The following is an 18,258-nucleotide window of genomic DNA, read 5'->3' as shown; positions in this document are numbered from 1 at the left end:
GGAAGGTGAGCATCATAGAATGCCAATTTAATAGAAGAAAGTATTTTTGCATTGAGGGAGTACTTGAGTGGAGGCCCAATGTCCTTCTGCTACCTTAATACTAAACCTATAAATATAGGCTCATAGATGTATTTTCCCATCCTCATATAAATATATTTGTATATGTACATGTCTTTATTTAGACCTCTATAAATGCCCTTTGCCTCCGAGCTCTTTCCTCTATTTCCCTTGATTCTCCTCCTGTCCCACTATCATCCTGCTATTTCTCAAATATGACAGACAAGGCACTCTCCCATAAGGTTCTTTGTATTTGCTTTCCCTCTTCACAGAACTCTTCCTTCTGTCTTCCTGGCTTGCTTCCTTACTTCCTTGAAGTCTTTGTTTAGCTGTTAGCTCTTCGAAGAGGGCTTTCTTGACCACTATATATGTAATAACACCCCTACTTCTACACCATCACTTTACTCACTTGTCGCTTTTTGGCATCTTCATACCACCTATCACCTGACTTATCTATTTCTTTGTATCTATTTATTTCAGCTTCATGAGAGCAAGAACTTTGTTTTATACCATGCTGTGTCTCTACAGCACTGAGAATAGCGCCTGTCACATAGTAAATAATTGTTGACTGAATAAGTGAAGTACCACCTAACAGAATGCCTCCTGCAAAAGGCAGGCAGGGTGGTTAACCAATTAGATAGCCAATTGTGACTCATGACAGTTCCATTTTTTCAGAGTAAAGCTGTGCTCAATAATGTTTTTCTTGTCTGTAATCTTTCTGAAATAGATTGCCAGGCATTTATTTTCTGAGACACCATTGGCTGAATTTGAACTACCAAATTTTCACTTAGTAGCTGAGAAATTAACTGTGTCACCCAAGGAGATTATGAGTCTTTAAATTATATGAGGATGTTTGAGACCTAGAAATGGTTTTGTTTTTGTTTCCCAGAAGAAAAGGCGAGATGATCATTAAGCTGTTTCACAAGCAATTCCTGCATCACTGGGTCCTAAGATTATATGATTCTTTGAAACTGTGACTCCTAAATGGAAGCATGTGTGATATTAATCCCCCTAGCCTAGTGTCCTTAAAGTTAATGACAGGAGTTGCTCAGACTAAGTTACTTCTATATTTTCTTGTCTTCGTAATGTACGTCTCAGCCCCTGTTGCTCTGTTTCTTACTGTTATTCGTCTGAGCAAACTGCCTGGTGGCACGCTCTGGGTTATAGATTCTGCATTGCTGCTAAGGTGGGAATCAACCTACTTACTACCTGGTCACTTGAAAAATAAAATTTATTGTGCCCTTTTGAAGGATTATTGCTTTATTTTTAAGTATATAAGTAATGCTTTTTTCCCTGTGGAATAGATACAGGCAGAAAAAGGAGATAGAGCACAGATTATCTACACTGAAGTCTGCTGTGGAAAGTGATCAAGCTGATGATGAGCATGTTCGTGAATATTACCTCCTTCATCTTCGGATGTGGATTGGGATCAGCTTGGAAGAGATTGAGAGCATTGACCAAGAGATACAGATTCTGAGAGAAAGGGACACCTCAAGAGATGTAAGCCTCATTATTACCCATATGTCTTAAAAAGCTACTGCCAGCAGACTCGAATATTCTACAGAAGAATGATTAAATTAAAATTATTTTAAGATTCCATAAAATGACTGTCCTACTAAAGTTAATCGGGCAAAGGCTAATTTATAGTAGTATTTCCCAATCCCTTGTAATCTGTAATATACTTCTGGTCATTTGTATTTTTATGGCCTACCATGAGAGAAGGAGACTCCTCTGAACTATCCATTGATTTTGTCTGTGGGAAGTTGTGACTTATAATTGAATATAATAGACAAAGGGGAAGAGAAATGAGATGGGAAAGGAGAAGGGAAATGAAACTGAAGGTTGGAGAGAGAAAAGATGGGAATGAAGGCCAGGGAATATGTTTAGGTTAGGGGACAAACTTTGCACAACGATGTACTCATACACTTTTAGATCACCCAAATATGAAACACAGCAAGGACAGCTTGCACAAAATGCTGGGTGTACTGATCAAGAAAACTTGGTGTAACATAATTTTGGCTGCATTTGAATATCAGTGCCCTCTTTTAGAGCTGCTGCTTCAGAAGAATAGACCCTACTACCACTTGAACTTGGTCAGTGTGCATCACAAATTGAAGTTATCAGCTGGTCACAAGCAGTTAAGACCGCAGAGAAACATTTTCCTAATTTGATTTGTACTACAGAAATTAGCTCAGGAACTCTTACCTCCAAGTTAAAGATCAAAGAATGAAGAAGTAAATATTCTAATACCATAAGGCTCCCTGAGAAAATCTAGAATGGTTTTCAAGCATTTTGAGACTAGAATCTTCTGGATTCGTCCCTGCCCCCTTCTTCCTCCTCCTCTTTTTTAAAAAAAAAATAACAATGTTCTCTCCTGTGGTATTGGGATTGGCTTTAAAAGTAATGGAGCTGGACCCAAGTATACACTGTTTCTGTGACATTAGGTTGTTTCAGTATATCTCTAGAAAACCAGTGTTTTCTTAAATGTTTTTATGTGAAAAATACTAACCCTTGCACTTAGGAGCATCCAAGAATGTTCAACAACATTCCTGGGGTTCTTGACCATTAATATAATTTTTAGACTGAAAGGGAATTTAGAAGTAGATGGATCTTTTTTTTAAGGAGCTGGATCTTAATAATTTAATTTTTCCACTAAAAACAAGCTGAAGGAAAGGGTTTCAAATTCAGCTCAAAAGTAGATAAAACATGGAAGAAGGCTGTGAAATATCTTCCTTTGGAGGAAGTGTTTTAAAGGCGAGTAATTTTTTACTTGTGAAATAGTTGCTGTAAGAACTTTCTCCCTATACTTACCTGGCAGGGGAGATACCATGATCACGAAGGTGGTTTTCCCAGGGCGAGGCTTATCCATTGCACTCTGGATGTGCTGACCCCTGCGATTTCCCCAAATATGCAAAACTCAACTGCATAATTTGTGGTACTGGGGGACTGCGTTTGCGCTCTCCCCTATTAAAAAGAAAGAAAGAAAACCTTTCTCCCTTTTTAGCAAAGTGCCCAGGTCTTCTCAGAAACAACCTCTACCATCAGTATTCTGCTGCTATAGGGGGGTAGTGAAATTTGAACAAAGGATTTTGCACATTCTTGAAGATATAACATCCTATGTAGGGAGATGGGCAACATGGCAAATGTACCGTTTCTTTTTTAGGCATCAACTTCTCACTCACCTCATCAGGACAGACCACCATTGAAACCCTTCATTCTCACTCGGGACAGGGCCCAAGCCAAGTAGGTATCACCTGAAAATAGCTTACCTTTGCAGGTCCCCTGCTTTTTCATATTTCAGTTACAGTGCATTGATAACAGATAGAAAGGATGTTATTGAAAAGTCATGGTTTTACTTAAAAGGAGGCTGTTCTTTAAAGAAATATTGTCTCTCATGCTATAATGCTTTCTATGGCTGTCCTCAAACTTAACAATAGGCTCAAAGGAAACGAAAACGAATAAAACTCATTTAATTTTTTAAAAATTAAGGAGAAATATACATGGATTAAGCCTCTGGTGAACCAACAACGAAGGATGTGACTAGCCTTGCATTCATGCAGAGTGCAATGCAAAGTAGATTGTTGCAGATGCAGTTAGGTTAAACAAACACCTTATCACTTGATCTTCCTTATGACCCATTTTAAATTTTTCTACTTTTTAATAATTCCAGCTTACTTTTGATTGAGATTTTTCTCTGGTTTATTTTGTTATTGTTATTGGGTGTTTTTTTTATGTTGTCCTTTATACGGAATCCAGCATAGGTAAATATATAGAGATAGTAACTGCATTAATGCATTCTTGGGGGTCTGGCAGGGGAGACTGGGAAGTAATGGGGAACTAATAACAATCAATACACTAATGAAAATGTGGAACTGGTTGTAGTGATAATTGTACAACTCTTCTTAATATGATTGAACTATTGAATTGTATAATATGTGAATTAATATTTTTTAATTAATAAAACTGAAGGAAAGGAACAGTCTAATTGGGAAATAGACAAAGGACTTCAAAAAATGGAAAACTTCCATTATCTTTTAATTCCATTTTCCACAAACTTTTTGAAGCCCCTTTGTATACTTAAATTTTTTTCTTCTGATTTTGCCACCCTTCCTATATTCAGCTACAATTCTCAATTTAATCTTGTCTCAGATTTCATTCTGAACTCTTTAGCTGCTTTTCTGTAGGGTGTCAGGAGAATCTCCTTTCTCCCTATACCTTTGAGACCCAGAAACCATAAATACCCCGTATACAGTGTCATCACTGCTCTGTGGGACATTAACCTTTAAATTCGCTTATTGGGAGATGTTCCCAGACTGCTTATCTTTTTATTAAAGCTCTTGGCTTTCATGCCTACTCCTGGATGCTGCTTTTTACATACATCCTTACAGAAACTTGTACTGTGTACAAACTTCCATGGGACATAACTGATTGGGGGAATGAGGATAAAACTGACCCAGGTTTTGTCACAAAGGAGAAGAGGCATTTTAATCATGTGATTCCTGTTTAATATTCTAAATGTAATGTGATTCTCACAGGGTATTTGGAGCTGGTTATCCAAGCTTGGCAACTATGACAGTGAATGACTGGTATGATCAGCATCGGAAATATGGAGCATTACCAGATCAGGGAATAGCCGAGACAAAATCAGGTATGAAGGGATGGTAGTATGTTAGACCAGCTTGACAAGAGAAACAAATCCAGAGACACTCATATATGTATAAGAAAGAGCTTTCTATCAAAGAGTAATTGTATGTTAAGAAAATGTCCTGTCCCAGTCTAGATCAAGTCCGTAAGTCCAATAGTAGCCCATAAGCCTGATACCAGTCCATAAATCCCTCTTCAGACTCACATAACACATGCAATGATGCAAAATGACGGAAGATCATAGGCCAATGGTGCAAAGTCTTGTGGATCCAGTATCAGTGGAAGCATCTCCAGGGCTCTCCCAGTTCTCAGTGTGACTATGTGGCTTGTCAACAGAAAGGTGAAAGCAGCAAGAGAGTGTATGACCCACTTCCAGGGAGAAAGGACTAGACCAATCTCTGAGAGCCATTTACCCTGGTAGCCCTCTAGTCAAACAGTGACCTGATTGACAGGCTAAATTCTGCCCATATGTTCTTACAGGAGCCAGGTTGGCACAAAAAAACCGAACTATTACAGATAGTAAGGTATTTATACTGCTGGTTTTCTACAACCTAACAATTAAATTCATACCAAGTATTATTGTCCTTTAGGAGGGGAAGTGGCCTGGGCAAGGATTCTGAGTAATATATTCTAGGCAGTATTGTGTTTATTGTTAAATATACAAGAGAAAATTTTGAGAACATGAGATAGTGACAACATAACTTGATCTCTAAATCACTACATAAAAACAGAGCAGCAGCTAGACAGCACAACCAGAAATCCATGGACAACAGTGCCATTTCTGTTGTGGTTGACTGATCCAACATCTAGTGCCACTAACCCTCAATTTCCTTATTGTATATATTATTTCATTTGATACTTTTATCCCCAGGAAGCAGCCATTCTTTTTCCCTACGTTAGGATAAGAAAATAGGCCATCAAAATGGACCTACCCAACATTACATAGCTAAAAAGTGGAGAGGCTAGGCTTTAAAATCACGTTAGGTCTTCAGATTCCCAGTTGTAGTGCTGCTGTTTCCACTATAGAATAGAAAAGAAAGGAAAGAATGCTAATTTGAAAGGGTTTTCTGGTTTGGGTTTGTTTTGTTTTTTTAATAGTTTTTTTCCCTGTGACTTGGCTGTAGTTGCTATGATGTAATATAACTGAAACTTACAGTCTTACTGGTTGAGGAATGAGAGAAGTAAGTGCAGGGTGACTATCGTACCTGAAAAGTGAGGGAAATACCCTAAAGGAGAGAAACCCAGAGGGGGAGCCTTAAACTGGTCATGTACTTGATAGCTGTGAAAGCTAAAAGAACTGAATGCAGAAGTCAGCTGCTGCTCAATGCAAAGGAAGCATAATTCAGAGTTTGGGCTCTGCCCAAGTTAACTGCTGCTAAAACAAAAAAAACCAGCACTCTTTGGAAGAGCAAAATAGAATTTAGAATCTCTACAGAATTCATCTTACATGTTTAGAATTTAATCCCAAGTTATGACTACTACTGTTGTCGTTGTTACTTGCCATTGAGTGGATTCTGACACGTGTGCAGAGTAAAATGAGCCCAGAGAGTTTTCAAGACTGTGACCTACTGAAACATCACTAGGCCTGTCTTTCAAAGCGCCTCCGGATAGGTTCCAACTGCCAACCTTCCAGCTAGTAATAGCACTTTACCATGTGTGCCACCCTCTCTCTCAAAAACTCACTACCATCAAACCTTTTCTAACTCAGAGCTACCATTTAGGACAGAATACAGATGCCCCTATAGGCAATTTCCAAGACTGTAAATCTTTACTGGAGTAGAAAGCCTCATTGTTTTCCCACAGAGTGACCTGTTGATTTGAACTGCTGATCTTGTGGTTAGCAACCCAATGCATAACCCACAATACCACCAGGGGTCCAGTGCCACCCAGGGACTCCTAAACTACAAGACATGTGGGGGGTGGGAGGTGAGCGATGCTCAAGAGGAAAGGCAGAAAGGCAAGCAAATCAATGAAGGCTAATCTCAAGATGACACTGCTGGAATTAGCAAAAGAAGGATTCTGAAGCAAGTATCACAATTATGCACTTGGATGGAAATAAATATATATTTGTAATGAGTGGAAAAGTAAGAAATATAAGTAGAGAAGTAGAATCTATAAAATATTCTATAACTGAAAACTATAATGGCTGAAATTTTAAAATCACTGAATGGGCTCATTAGATTGGCAATGACAGAAGAACGTGCCAGTTGAACTGAAGATACATTAAGTAGATGTTATCTAATCTGAAAAACTGAAAAAGATTGGGGGAAAAAGTAAACAGGTTCTCAATAACTTATGGAACGATGTACAAAGGCCTTACATACTTGCAATTGGAGTCTCAAAGGAGGAGAGGAAAGAAAGGGGGGGCGGGGACAGGAAAAATATTTGTAGAATTATAGCTGAAACCAACACAAAATGCGAAATTACACATGGACTTCTCCAGATGAAATACACAGAATCAGATTGACTATATCTGTGGTAAGAGATGCTGGAGAAGCTCAATATCAGCAACCAAAACCAAGCCGGTGGCTGACTATGAATCAGACCACAATTGCTTGTTTGTAAGTTCAGGTTGAAGTTGAAGACAATGAAAACAAGTTCCTGAGTGCCAAATTCTGACCTTGAGTCTATTCCACCAGAATTTTGAGAACATCTCAAGAATAGATTTGATATATTAAACACTAATGATAGAAGATCTGATGAGCTGTGGGAGGACATCATTTATGAAGAAAAATCAAAATAAAGAAAAGATCAAAGTGGATGTCAGAAGAGACTTTGTGACTTGCTCTTCAACGTAGAGTAAGGAAAATGGAACAAATGATGAACCCGAAGAATTGAACAGAAACTTTTAAAGAACAGATCAAGAAGACAAAGTAAAATATAATTAAATGTGTAATGAGTTAGAAAACCAAAAGGTAAAAATATGCTCAGCAAAACTTAAACCAAAAGTACTAAAGTAAAAAATACAAGCCTTGAGTTGAAACATTGAAAGATTCTATGGGCAAAATATTGAATGTTGTAGGAAACTTCAAAAGAAGATGGAAAGATCGATTCGAGTCATGGTAGTGGGAGCGGGGAGGAAACATTTAGGAACTAGAGGAAAGTTGTATTTCTCATTGTTGTTACATCGCACCCTGACTGGCTCATCTCCTCCCCGATACCCCTTTGCAAGGGGATCTCCAGTGGCCTAGTAATGGGCTTTGGATCTCCACTCCGCACTCCCCACATCATTCACTATGGTAAGATTTTTTGTTCTGATGATGCCTTATACCTGATCCCTTTGACACCTCGTGGTTGCATAGGCTGGTGTGCTTCTTCCATGTGGGCTTTGTTGCTTCTGAGCTGGATGGCGTCTTGATTACCTTCAAGCCTTTTTAAGACCCCAGATGCTATGCTTTTTGATAGCCGGGCACCATCAGCTTTCTTTGCCACATTTGCTTATGCACCCATTTGTCTTCAGTGATCCATTCGACAGCTCGTGATCACACAGGCTAGACCAGAGGATGTACACTGGTATAGATAGGAATTGAAAATACAGGGAATCCAGGGCGGATGAGCCCTGCAGGACCAGTGGTGTGAGTGGCGAAGCAGGGAGGGTAAAGGGAGAGTAGGTAGGAAAGAGGGAACCGATTACATGGAACTATATGTGACCTCCTCCCTGGGGGACACAACGGAAAAGTGGGTGAAGGGAAACGTCGGACAGGGCAAGATATGACAAAATACCAATTTATAAACTATCAAGGGCTCATGAGGGAGGGGGGAGTGGGGAGGGAGGGGAAAAATGAGAACCTAATGTCAGGGGTTTAAGTGGAGAGAAAATGTTTTGAGAATGATGTACAAATGCACTTTACACATTTGATGTGTGTATGGATTGCGATAACAGTTGTATGAATCCCTAATAAAATGTTTAAAAAAGAAGAAAAAAAAAGAATGACAAGGGCAATGAATGTACAAATGTGCTTTACACAATTGATGTGTGTATGGATTGTGATAAGAGTTGTATGAGCCCCTAATAAAACGATTAAAAAAAAAGATGGAAGGAATATACAGAGTCACTGTAACAAAAAGAACTAGTCAACATTCAACCATTTTGGTGGTAGCATGAGCAAGAACCAATGCTGAGGGAAGTTCAAACTGCACTGAAAGCATTGGCAAAAAACTGAAGCTCACTGCCATCCAGTCGATGCTAACTCATAGTGACCCCCTATAGATTTCCAAGACTATAACTGTTTATAGGAGTAGAAAGCCCAGTCTTTCTCCCTTGCAGCTACTGCTGGTGGTTTCAAACTGTCGACCATGTGGCTTGCAGCCCAACCTGTAACCACTATACCAACAGGGCTTCTTGAGACTAAAACAAGGCTCCAGGAATTAATGAACTACCAATTGAAGTGTTTCACCAAGCTGGTAAAGCACTGGAAGCACTCACTCATCTGTCAGGCAATTTGGATGATAGTTACTTGGCCAACTGACTGAAAGAGATCCATATTTGTACCCATTCCAAAGAAAGGTGACCCAACAGAATGCTCAATTATAAACAATATCAAGCAAGTAAAATTTTGCTGAAGATCATGCAACAATAGCTGCCAGATGTTCAATTCAGATTCAGAAGAGCCTGTTGATGTCAGATGGATATTAGCTAAAAGCAAAGAATACAAGAAAGCTGTTGACTTGTGTTTTATTGACTAACCCAATGCATTAGACTGTGGATATAAGAAATTGTGGATAACTGTGAGAAGAATAAGAATTCTAGAACACTTCATTGTGCTCATAAAGAACCTGTATGTAGGTCAAGAAGCGAACAAAACAAGGGAATGTTGCATAGTTTAAAATCCGGAAAGGTGTGTGTTAGGGTTGTATCCTGTCACCATAGTTACTCAGTTTGTATTCTGTGCAAATTATCAGAGAAGCTGGATTGTATGAAGAAGAATGTGTTAATCAGGATTGTAGGAAAGCTTCTTAACAACCTGTGATGTGTAGATGACACAACCTTGCTTGCTGAAACCTTGAATTACTTACTGATGAAGATCAAGGATTGCAGCCTTCAGTATGGATTACAACTTAATTTGAAGAAAACAAAAAATCCTCACAACTAGACCAGTAGGTAGAATAATAAATGGAAGTTGTCAAGGATTTTGTCTTGCTTGGCACTTCAATCAGTGCTCATGGAAGCAACTGTCAAGAGTTAGAAAAACTCATCAATGAAAGGATAATACTTGGGGGGAAACAAAGTAGAAGAATCCCTTCAGAAATGAAGACTGGACTAGAAGGAGACAAGAATGAATAAACACAATAGCATGTGAAAGCTGTTCAATTAATGAGGAAGAATTATGGTGTTGAATTATTGAATATGGACTGCCAGAAAATGGGTGAAGGAAGAAGAGTTTTTGCTTAGGGTGTAGTGAGTTTATGTTAATTATGATGGAATAACGTGGAAAAGACTAACGATGATGGTGCAACACAAGAGTTTAATTATTGGCACTGAATTATGCATGTAGAAATTGTTGAATTGGAGGATGTTTTGTATATATTTATGCCAAAAATTTTAAAAAATTACACTAACAACAGTGAATACAAGGAAGAAGAAAATGTTTAAAAATTGATTGTGGTAATGATTGTACAACTTTTTAAAACATCATTTTATTGGGGGCTCTTACACCTCTTATAACAATCCATCCAACCATCCATCCATTCTGTGACCCTTCTGTGAGGGGATGTCCAATTGCCTACAGATGGGCTTTGGGTCTCCACTCCAGCCTTCCCCTCATTCACATTGATATGAATGTTTGTTCTGGGTCTTTGATGCCTTATACTTAATTCCATCGATACCTCATGATCACACAGGCTGGTGTACTTCTTCCATATAGACTTTGTTGCTTCTCAACTAGATGGTCGCTTGTTTATCTTCAAGCCTTTAAGACCGGAGACACTATATCTTTTGATAGCTGGGCACCATCAGCTTTCTTCACATTTGCTTAAGCACCCGTTTTTGTCTTCAGCGATCGTGTCAAGAAGGTGAGCATCACAGAATGCCAGGTTATTAGAACAAAGTGTTCTTGCGTTGAGGGAGTGATTGTACAACTCTTCTTGATATGATTGAACTTTTGAATTGTATGACATGTGGATGCCAATAAAATGGTAAACTGGTTGTTTTTTTTAATCAGATTAAGCACAGAAATAAGCAAGGGCAAACAAGGATAGACAGATGCCACATGGAGATAACCAAGGATCTCTGAGAAGAGCTTTTCGAAACAGATAAGGATTCTCTCACAGACTGTACCTATAGAGCATTCCCATAGAGCAGCGGTTCACAACCTGTGGTCACAACCCCTTTGGGGGTTGAACAACCCTTTCACTGGGGTCGCCCAATTCATAACAGCAGCAAAATTACAGTTATGAATTAGCAACAAAAATAATTTTATGGTTGGTGACCACCACAACATGAGGAACTTTATTAAAGGGTCATGGTATTAGGAAGGTTGAGAACCATTGCCCTAGAGCCAGTACCCTCAATTTGAACTTCTAGGTTCCTGAATTGTAAGACAATAAATAGTTGTTAAGGAAAAAAAGAAAGTGTTAAAGATAATACTTTGAGGATTAACGTTTACCTGGATCAAGCCATGGTATTTTCAATCACCTCATATGCACTTGAAAACTGCACAATGACTAAAAAATACTGAAGAAGAAGTGATGCTTTAGGATTACTGTATTGGTGAAGAATATTGAATAGACTGTCAGAAGAACAAACAAACCTGTCTTCAAATGCTTTTCAGACATGAGGATAGCAAGACTTAGTCTCAAGTACTTTTGACATGTTTTAAAGACTGCTAACCTGCAAGATCAGCAGTTCAAAACCCATAAGCACCCCACAGGAAAAAGTTTCCATCTTGGAAGCCCACAGGAGCAGTTCTGCTCTGTCCTATAAGGCCACCGTGAGTCAATCAACTTGATGGCAGTGGGTGTGGTTGGGTATTTTTTGTTTGTCGTTTAGTCCCTGGAGAAAGGCATCACACTTGGTAGAGAGTGCAAAGAGGAAGAGCCTCAATGAGATGGATTGACACAGTGACTGTAACAGTGGACTCAAAAATCGGAAAGATTGTTAAGGTGGCACAGGCCTGGGAAGTTGTTACTATGAGCTGGTACAACTTGACACTGTGAAAACCAGTCTGAGAAATTGTCAGACTAGAATAGATTAAGGAGACGCATTAATTAAATGTAATGTGGTATTCTAGATGGGATCGTGGTTCAGAAGAAAACATTTGGTAAAAACTGAGGAAATCCAAAGGAAATATGGATGTTAGTTGTTGGAACATGTAAATCATAGTAATGTAAGCTCTTAACAATAAGGGAAAGTGGGTACAGGGAGACTCTGAAGTATCTTATTTAACATCTTATATATTGTAAACTATTCTGAAGTTAGAGTGTTTGTTTAGATATTTTTAAAGAATAATTGTGATGAAGCCCATCAGACATATTTAGATCCAAGGGTTAATAATTAAATTTAAAAATAAACTCTTCAACATCATTTTGACAGGGAACCAATTGTCTTGAGAAATGGCAAATAAAGAGAATCATTTATTTATTTATGCATTTTTTGAATACTTTTACTGGGGGCTCTTACAGCTCTGATCATAGTCCATACATTCATCCAGTGTGTCAAGCACATTTGCACATGTGCCGTCATCATCATTTTCAAAGCATTCTCTTCCTACTTGAGCCTCTGATATCAGCTCCCTATTTCTTCCCCTCCCTTCCCCACTCACCTTCCCTCACAAGCCCTTGATAAGTTATAGATTATTATTTCCATATTTTACATCGTCCTCCGTCACCCTTCACCCATTTTTCCGTTATTCGTCCGCCTGGGAGGGGGTTCTAGATTGAGCCTTGTGATCGATTCCCCCTCGCCCCCTCCATCCCCTAATCCTACTGGTATCTCTACTCTCATTGTTGGCCCCAAGGGGTTTATCTCTCCTGATTCCCTGTGTTGTGGGCTCTTATGTGTGTAAATTTTTACCACTGGGTAAATAAATAAAAAAGAAATGATAAAATTATGAGCATCATTATTTCGATACCCACTCCCCCAAGTAAATACATCAGTGGTTCATGGCACATAATATCAACAGCTGTTAGATCACACCAAAAAGTATTGCTGCTAGCATCCTAATTCATACATGCATGAGTGTATTATTTTTTTTAAGAAAACATAGCTAACCATGTCTCTGATCACTGGGTGACTGTAGACAAGTTCTCTTGGTTTTCTTAGAGTGCTTCCAAAAAAGGCCCAACCAAAACAGTGACTTCCAGGGGGATCTGGTGGGCCAGTTAAATTCGCTCAAATTTTGGTGACCTTTTTTTTTCCAGATTACAAAGGTTTTTTCAAAGTACATGGGATGATCACAGGCGATTATTAGGAAGTTTTAAGACAATTGAAAACTGCTCTTATGGGGCACAGTGGGGGGGGGCAGGAAAGTTTCACTGAGGAATTTAGAATTTAGTTGGAAAACCCCATCCACCCTCAGCCCTGATCTTGTCCCATCAGATTTCCTTTTGTCCCTTTGAACTTCTTTCTGTGCCCCAAACTCCAAAACATGGAAAATGCACCTGATTGGAGTCCCCTGATGATGCCACAACTCCCATTTTGATGTGATGTAAATTAAAGAGCACAGAATTCTTCGGTGAAGGGTTAAAGAGATGGAAGCACCACCATCAAACGTGCATAGACCTAGATAGAGGATATACTGACAGGGAATTCACATTGTGATGTTTTTTAAATGGTTGCCATGATTTTCTAACCCTATTCTTTGGCTTACCAACCTATGTGTCCTAATGAAAGAACACAGCACCACATATAATCATGATGAAAGGATTTGACAGATCAAATATAAATCCAGCTGCCAATCTGCAACTGGATCCAACAAGATCATGTTGGACTGAACCTTGACTATGCAATCAGCAAAATCAAGACTTTGGGGAAGTAACTACAGGTTAACTGCCTTTGATTCTTAAACAGATAACTTGTAAGAAAAGGAGGATAGTAGATTAAAATATTTTCAAATGAGCAAGACTTGTTAACTCGGAGTGTGGTGAAGAAATCAGATGGTGCCTGGCTATCAAAAAGAATAGCTTCTAGAGTCTTAAAGACTTGTCTTAAAGCAAGCAGCCATCTAAGTGAGGTGTCAGCTAAGCCGACCTGGAAGGAACACACCAGCCCATATAATCCAAGGATTATAAATATTAAAATCCAAGATCAGAAGAGGGAATTGTATTAGAACTTAAATCCTGAGCACCCAGTTTGCACAAAGGCTATGGATGGTAGTGAAAACTCAAAATCTATTTGCAGAGTCCCTATAGAGATTAAGCCTTCATGGAATTCCTTTAGACAATTGCCTAGGGATGTGAATAATCTTGTCCTTAGAGAAAGTGCATTGGAAAGTAATCTACAGGTGTAGGTAGGTTAAAATTTAACATATTATCACTTGCTTTCCCTTTTGTTAAACTTTTCATTTGTTCCAGTTTCTTTTATCTTCTGTTTTCTCCTGGATTGAGGATTTTCTGTGTTTTCTTTTGCTGTCATCATTGTATTTGTATGATTGTCTTACGTGATGAAATCCAGGATAAGTAGAGCTATAGAGACAGTAACTAGATTTATAGTTACTAAGGGTTATGGCAGGGAAAATTGGGGGGTAATGGGGAGCTAATTATAGGCACAAGAATGAAAAGAAGCTTGCATAACTCTAATAAGCCATTGAATTGTGTGGTACGTGAATTATATGTCAATAAAACTTAAAAATAAATATATAAAACAGTGAAATATATGTTTTGAAGAAACCTTATGGGGCTGTACTACTCTGTCCTAAGTTGGAATTGACTTGACAGCAATGGAGCAAGGATGAAAGAGCTAGAAAAAATATATCATAATTTGTTATAATTCTTTTATGATCATTAATTTTTCTTTAATGATAAAAAGCCAAAAATCATGCTAAGTGAAAAGCCAGTCACAAAATGCCACGTATTATATAGCTCAATATATTAGAAATGTTTAGAAAAGGCAATTCTATGACAACAGAGGTTCCTTCACTTACTACCATTAAATCAATTGCAACTCATATCAACGCTGTGTAGGATAGGGTAGAATGCTCTTTTGGATTTCTGAGACTGGAAATCTTTCTGAGAGCATACACCTTCTCTTTCTCCTACAGAGCAGCTCATGGGTCTAACACTCTGACCCTGCAATTAGCAGCCCAGTGCTTAGCCCACAACACCACCAGGGCTTGTTGACCGAGGTCTTTCGATGGTGTAAACAGTTTGTGCTAAACTGCTCCCTTAAAGATTGGTGGCTCAAATCTATCCTGTATTGTTGTGAAGGATAAGCCTGGTGATCATTTTTCTTATGAGTGTAGCTAAGAACGACCCTTTAGAGCAGTTTTATAGCATTCAGGGTTGCTGAGTTGGAATTAACGTGATAGCAACTAAACAATAACAGCATGGAAATGAGTAGTGATTGACAGGGACTGGGAAGAGGGGTCCATGGGAAGCAATTAGCACAGAGGATATTTGGGACTGATAGAAAATTAAAAGCGGGTAGCTATGATGTCTGGGGATGCACACTTGGGTAATAAAGCTATATCCAGGAGGATATTACTCTAAAAGGTTACTTTTGGAGAGAGAAAAGGGAATTTGATTTGAATGAGGCACATGGAATAGGCTTCTGAGATGAGTCGAAGAGGTACCCCGTTTCCCCAAAAGTAAGACATCCCCCCAAAATAAGACCTACTTACAGTTTTGCCTCTCGCTCAAATACAAAGTATCCCCCTGAAAATAAGACCTCCCCGAAAATAAGGCCTCCCCGGAAGCTACCATGACTCTGGACCACCGCGCAGTTCACTGTTGGCCGCAGCACAGCCAGAGCAGACAGGAAGTGTGAGATCTCTTTTAAAAAAACAATAAACAATAAATGTGTACTGTATTCTTCTTCATGGAAAAATAAGACATCTCCTGAAAACACCTAGCACATCTTTGGGAGCAAAAATTAATATAAGACACTATCTTATTTTCGTTGAAACAGGGTGCCGTATATACTCGAGTATAAGCTGAGTTTTTCAGCACATTTTTTAATGCAGTTTTTGTGGTAAAATTATGTGCCTTGGCAGATATTCAGGTTGGCTTATACTTGAGTATATGTGGTATTTTTTCATGGCTTCATTAAAGATTGACGGGGTATTTGCCTTCTAAAACACATAAAATGTGTGTGTATGTCCACTGTGGGGAAAAATTAAGGCTAACTGCTCCCATAAAGATTAACATACTTGGAAACCCTATATAGCATCACAATGAATTGGAATAGACTCAATGATTGTGGGTTTGGTTTGGGTTGAAGTGTGTCTGTTAATATAGTATGTGTTGTTTCCTGTTTCTGTTTTTGCTTTATAATAAAAGGTTTTTGGTTTTTAAAGAATTCTAGATTTGATCTTCATATAATGTCATTTCTTATAGTAATGAGAATCTGTCATGGGCAAGTTCCAGGGTTGTCAAAAGAATTGCTACTGTATCTTACAAATGAAAGCTTGATGCAAAAGGGAGATTATTTCTTTTAGCTGTGTACTACATGGCAAAATTAGATCAATTGCAAGCATGTGCAAAATAACACAGGTGTTTTCCAGTAGATCCAACTGGCCTGTGATTTTCCATTTTACACACATAGTTAACCATATGACTACAATAAAGCAAATGTGGCTGGGGGGGGCGCGGCAGGGAGTCACCTATAGTCCCACCTCCCTAACATAAATAAATAACAAAAAATTTTTAATTTAGTGCTTTTGTTTTTCTGAGATTCTGTTTGACTGGTTGGGTTTTTTTTTTTTAATTTTTATATTTGACCATTTTAGCAATGATTTGTATCCCCAAATAGAATTCATTCTGAGGGACAACTTTGTTTTTACCTTCTGTAAAATTTTCTTATTATTATTTAACATACAATGTGTTAAGCAATATAAGTGCTCAACCCACTTCTAGGTACAGAGTAGACAGCAACCTAGATTCCTTGTTCTTGCTTTGTGTGAATTCCTTGTTCTCATTCAGAGTGGAGCTGAAAACCCTGACTTCTGCTTAACATACTGGTGTTACTTTCTCACCCCACTTTCTCATTGTTCCACTTGAGCAGAGTTCAAAAATGCAGCTCAGCAACAGGAAGATCAGGAACAAAAGGAGGAAGAAGACGATGAAAAAACTGTGCACAGAGCCCGGGATTGGGATGACTGGAAGGATACCCATCCTAAGGGCTATGGCAACAGACAGAACATGGGTTAACTGTCCCATGACAAGATGGAAGTAGAGGAGCTTACATCATCATCTCCAAGGAAAGCTGTACTGTTTTCACCTCCCTGGGCTCCTGCTTCAGCTGTCAACAACAAAAGCAAAGACAATGCATCTTGCTTTGTGTCCATTAAAGTGTCAAATGATTAAGTGTGTATTTGTACCCTAGAGATAAGCCAGTGATCTTGTTTCAGCATTATTCTCATCATGGTGTATTACGATTTCTTAAGTGGAAAGGAATAAGTTCTGGGAAATGGCTCTGTATAATCAATGGCTGTATGAATTATCTGTAAAAAAAACAATAAAGCCCCGTCTATCATGAACCTCTGCAAAATAATATGGGTATCAGTTGTCTTTTTTTTTAGGGAGGAGTGGCGGGGTATTCATCTGTGCGTAAGGACCCAATCATCATTGGGCAGAGAATCGCCCAAAATCAGAATTACTCAGATTAGCTGGGCTTTTCTCCCTCCTACTGAACACATGGTGTGAAGCTTAGGTGAAACACCCCAATAACAGTGCTTTATAAGGGTTGAGCACCAAGTTCAGGACTTTCCCTGCCTCATAGCACTGCTTTCAGGAAGGAGAGCAGTAAGTGAATTAACCGTGAATGGTTAGACTATTTTCCATTTCTATCTACCTTGTCCTTTTTATCTTGACCAGTAACCATAGCTTACCAAACCCTATTGGGCTTTTTAGACTAAATCTCTACCAAGAACAAATAATTTCATATTTCTCCCTTGGAGCTGTTGAATTCGAACCACCAGCCTTGCAGTTGGCAGCCCCAATACCTATCCCACAGTGCCTTAGACGTGTTGGGTTTCTGCAAATTGCAACATTTATTGAAAGTCTACATGTGAGATACAGCACTAAATACTGTAAAGGAGGCAAAGAATTAGGTATTCTTAATAAGATGAAGAGAGAAAAAATAGGGAAGCAAATAAGCAGTGGCAGAGTCATGCCCTTATCATGGGAAAATTTGTCATAATCCTTTGGGTGAGCAGTAGTTTCAGACTGAAGGCTGACCCCTGAATTACCCCTATAGACCACTGTGACTCCCCTTGTGCCTATGCTGTGCAGTAATTTACACAGCCTGTACCTGTCCTCAACAAACATAAAATGGTGTTCATTTTACTGGTTTAGAGGTGCCTGGAATCACACAGATAGTTGAGTGCTCAGGAGGAAGATAACAGATGACATTGAAAGATAACCTACTTTCTGGAGTAGAGAGATGTCTTCAGCACTGGGGAG

General features: G+C 38.8%; 1 protein-coding gene and 1 non-coding gene across 2 annotated transcripts in view; both read left to right on the top strand.

Annotated features, from left to right (window-relative positions):
• Positions 1-17,347, top strand: part of IGBP1 (immunoglobulin binding protein 1) — a 30,555-nt gene extending 13,208 nt beyond the window's left edge. Inside the window, exons 3-6 of the mRNA XM_045297005.1 lie at positions 1,362-1,557; positions 3,221-3,300; positions 4,593-4,705; positions 16,859-17,347. Of these exons, the coding sequence (XP_045152940.1) occupies positions 1,362-1,557; positions 3,221-3,300; positions 4,593-4,705; positions 16,859-17,004 (535 nt within the window). The 3' untranslated portion in view covers positions 17,005-17,347. The remainder of the gene's footprint in view (positions 1-1,361; positions 1,558-3,220; positions 3,301-4,592; positions 4,706-16,858) is intronic.
• On the top strand, positions 2,861-3,024 carry LOC115871977. The gene has a single exon (XR_004047585.1). It is a non-coding gene; the product is annotated as a U1 spliceosomal RNA (small nuclear RNA).
• Positions 17,348-18,258: the final 911 nt, after the last annotated feature.

Source organism: Echinops telfairi, unplaced genomic scaffold (assembly GCF_000313985.2).
Source record: "Echinops telfairi isolate 266 unplaced genomic scaffold, ASM31398v2 ScPeMD7_7415;HRSCAF=8453, whole genome shotgun sequence".
NCBI classification, from domain to species: Eukaryota; Metazoa; Chordata; class Mammalia; order Afrosoricida; family Tenrecidae; genus Echinops; species Echinops telfairi.
This window is presented reverse-complemented; position numbering and strand designations above follow the sequence as displayed.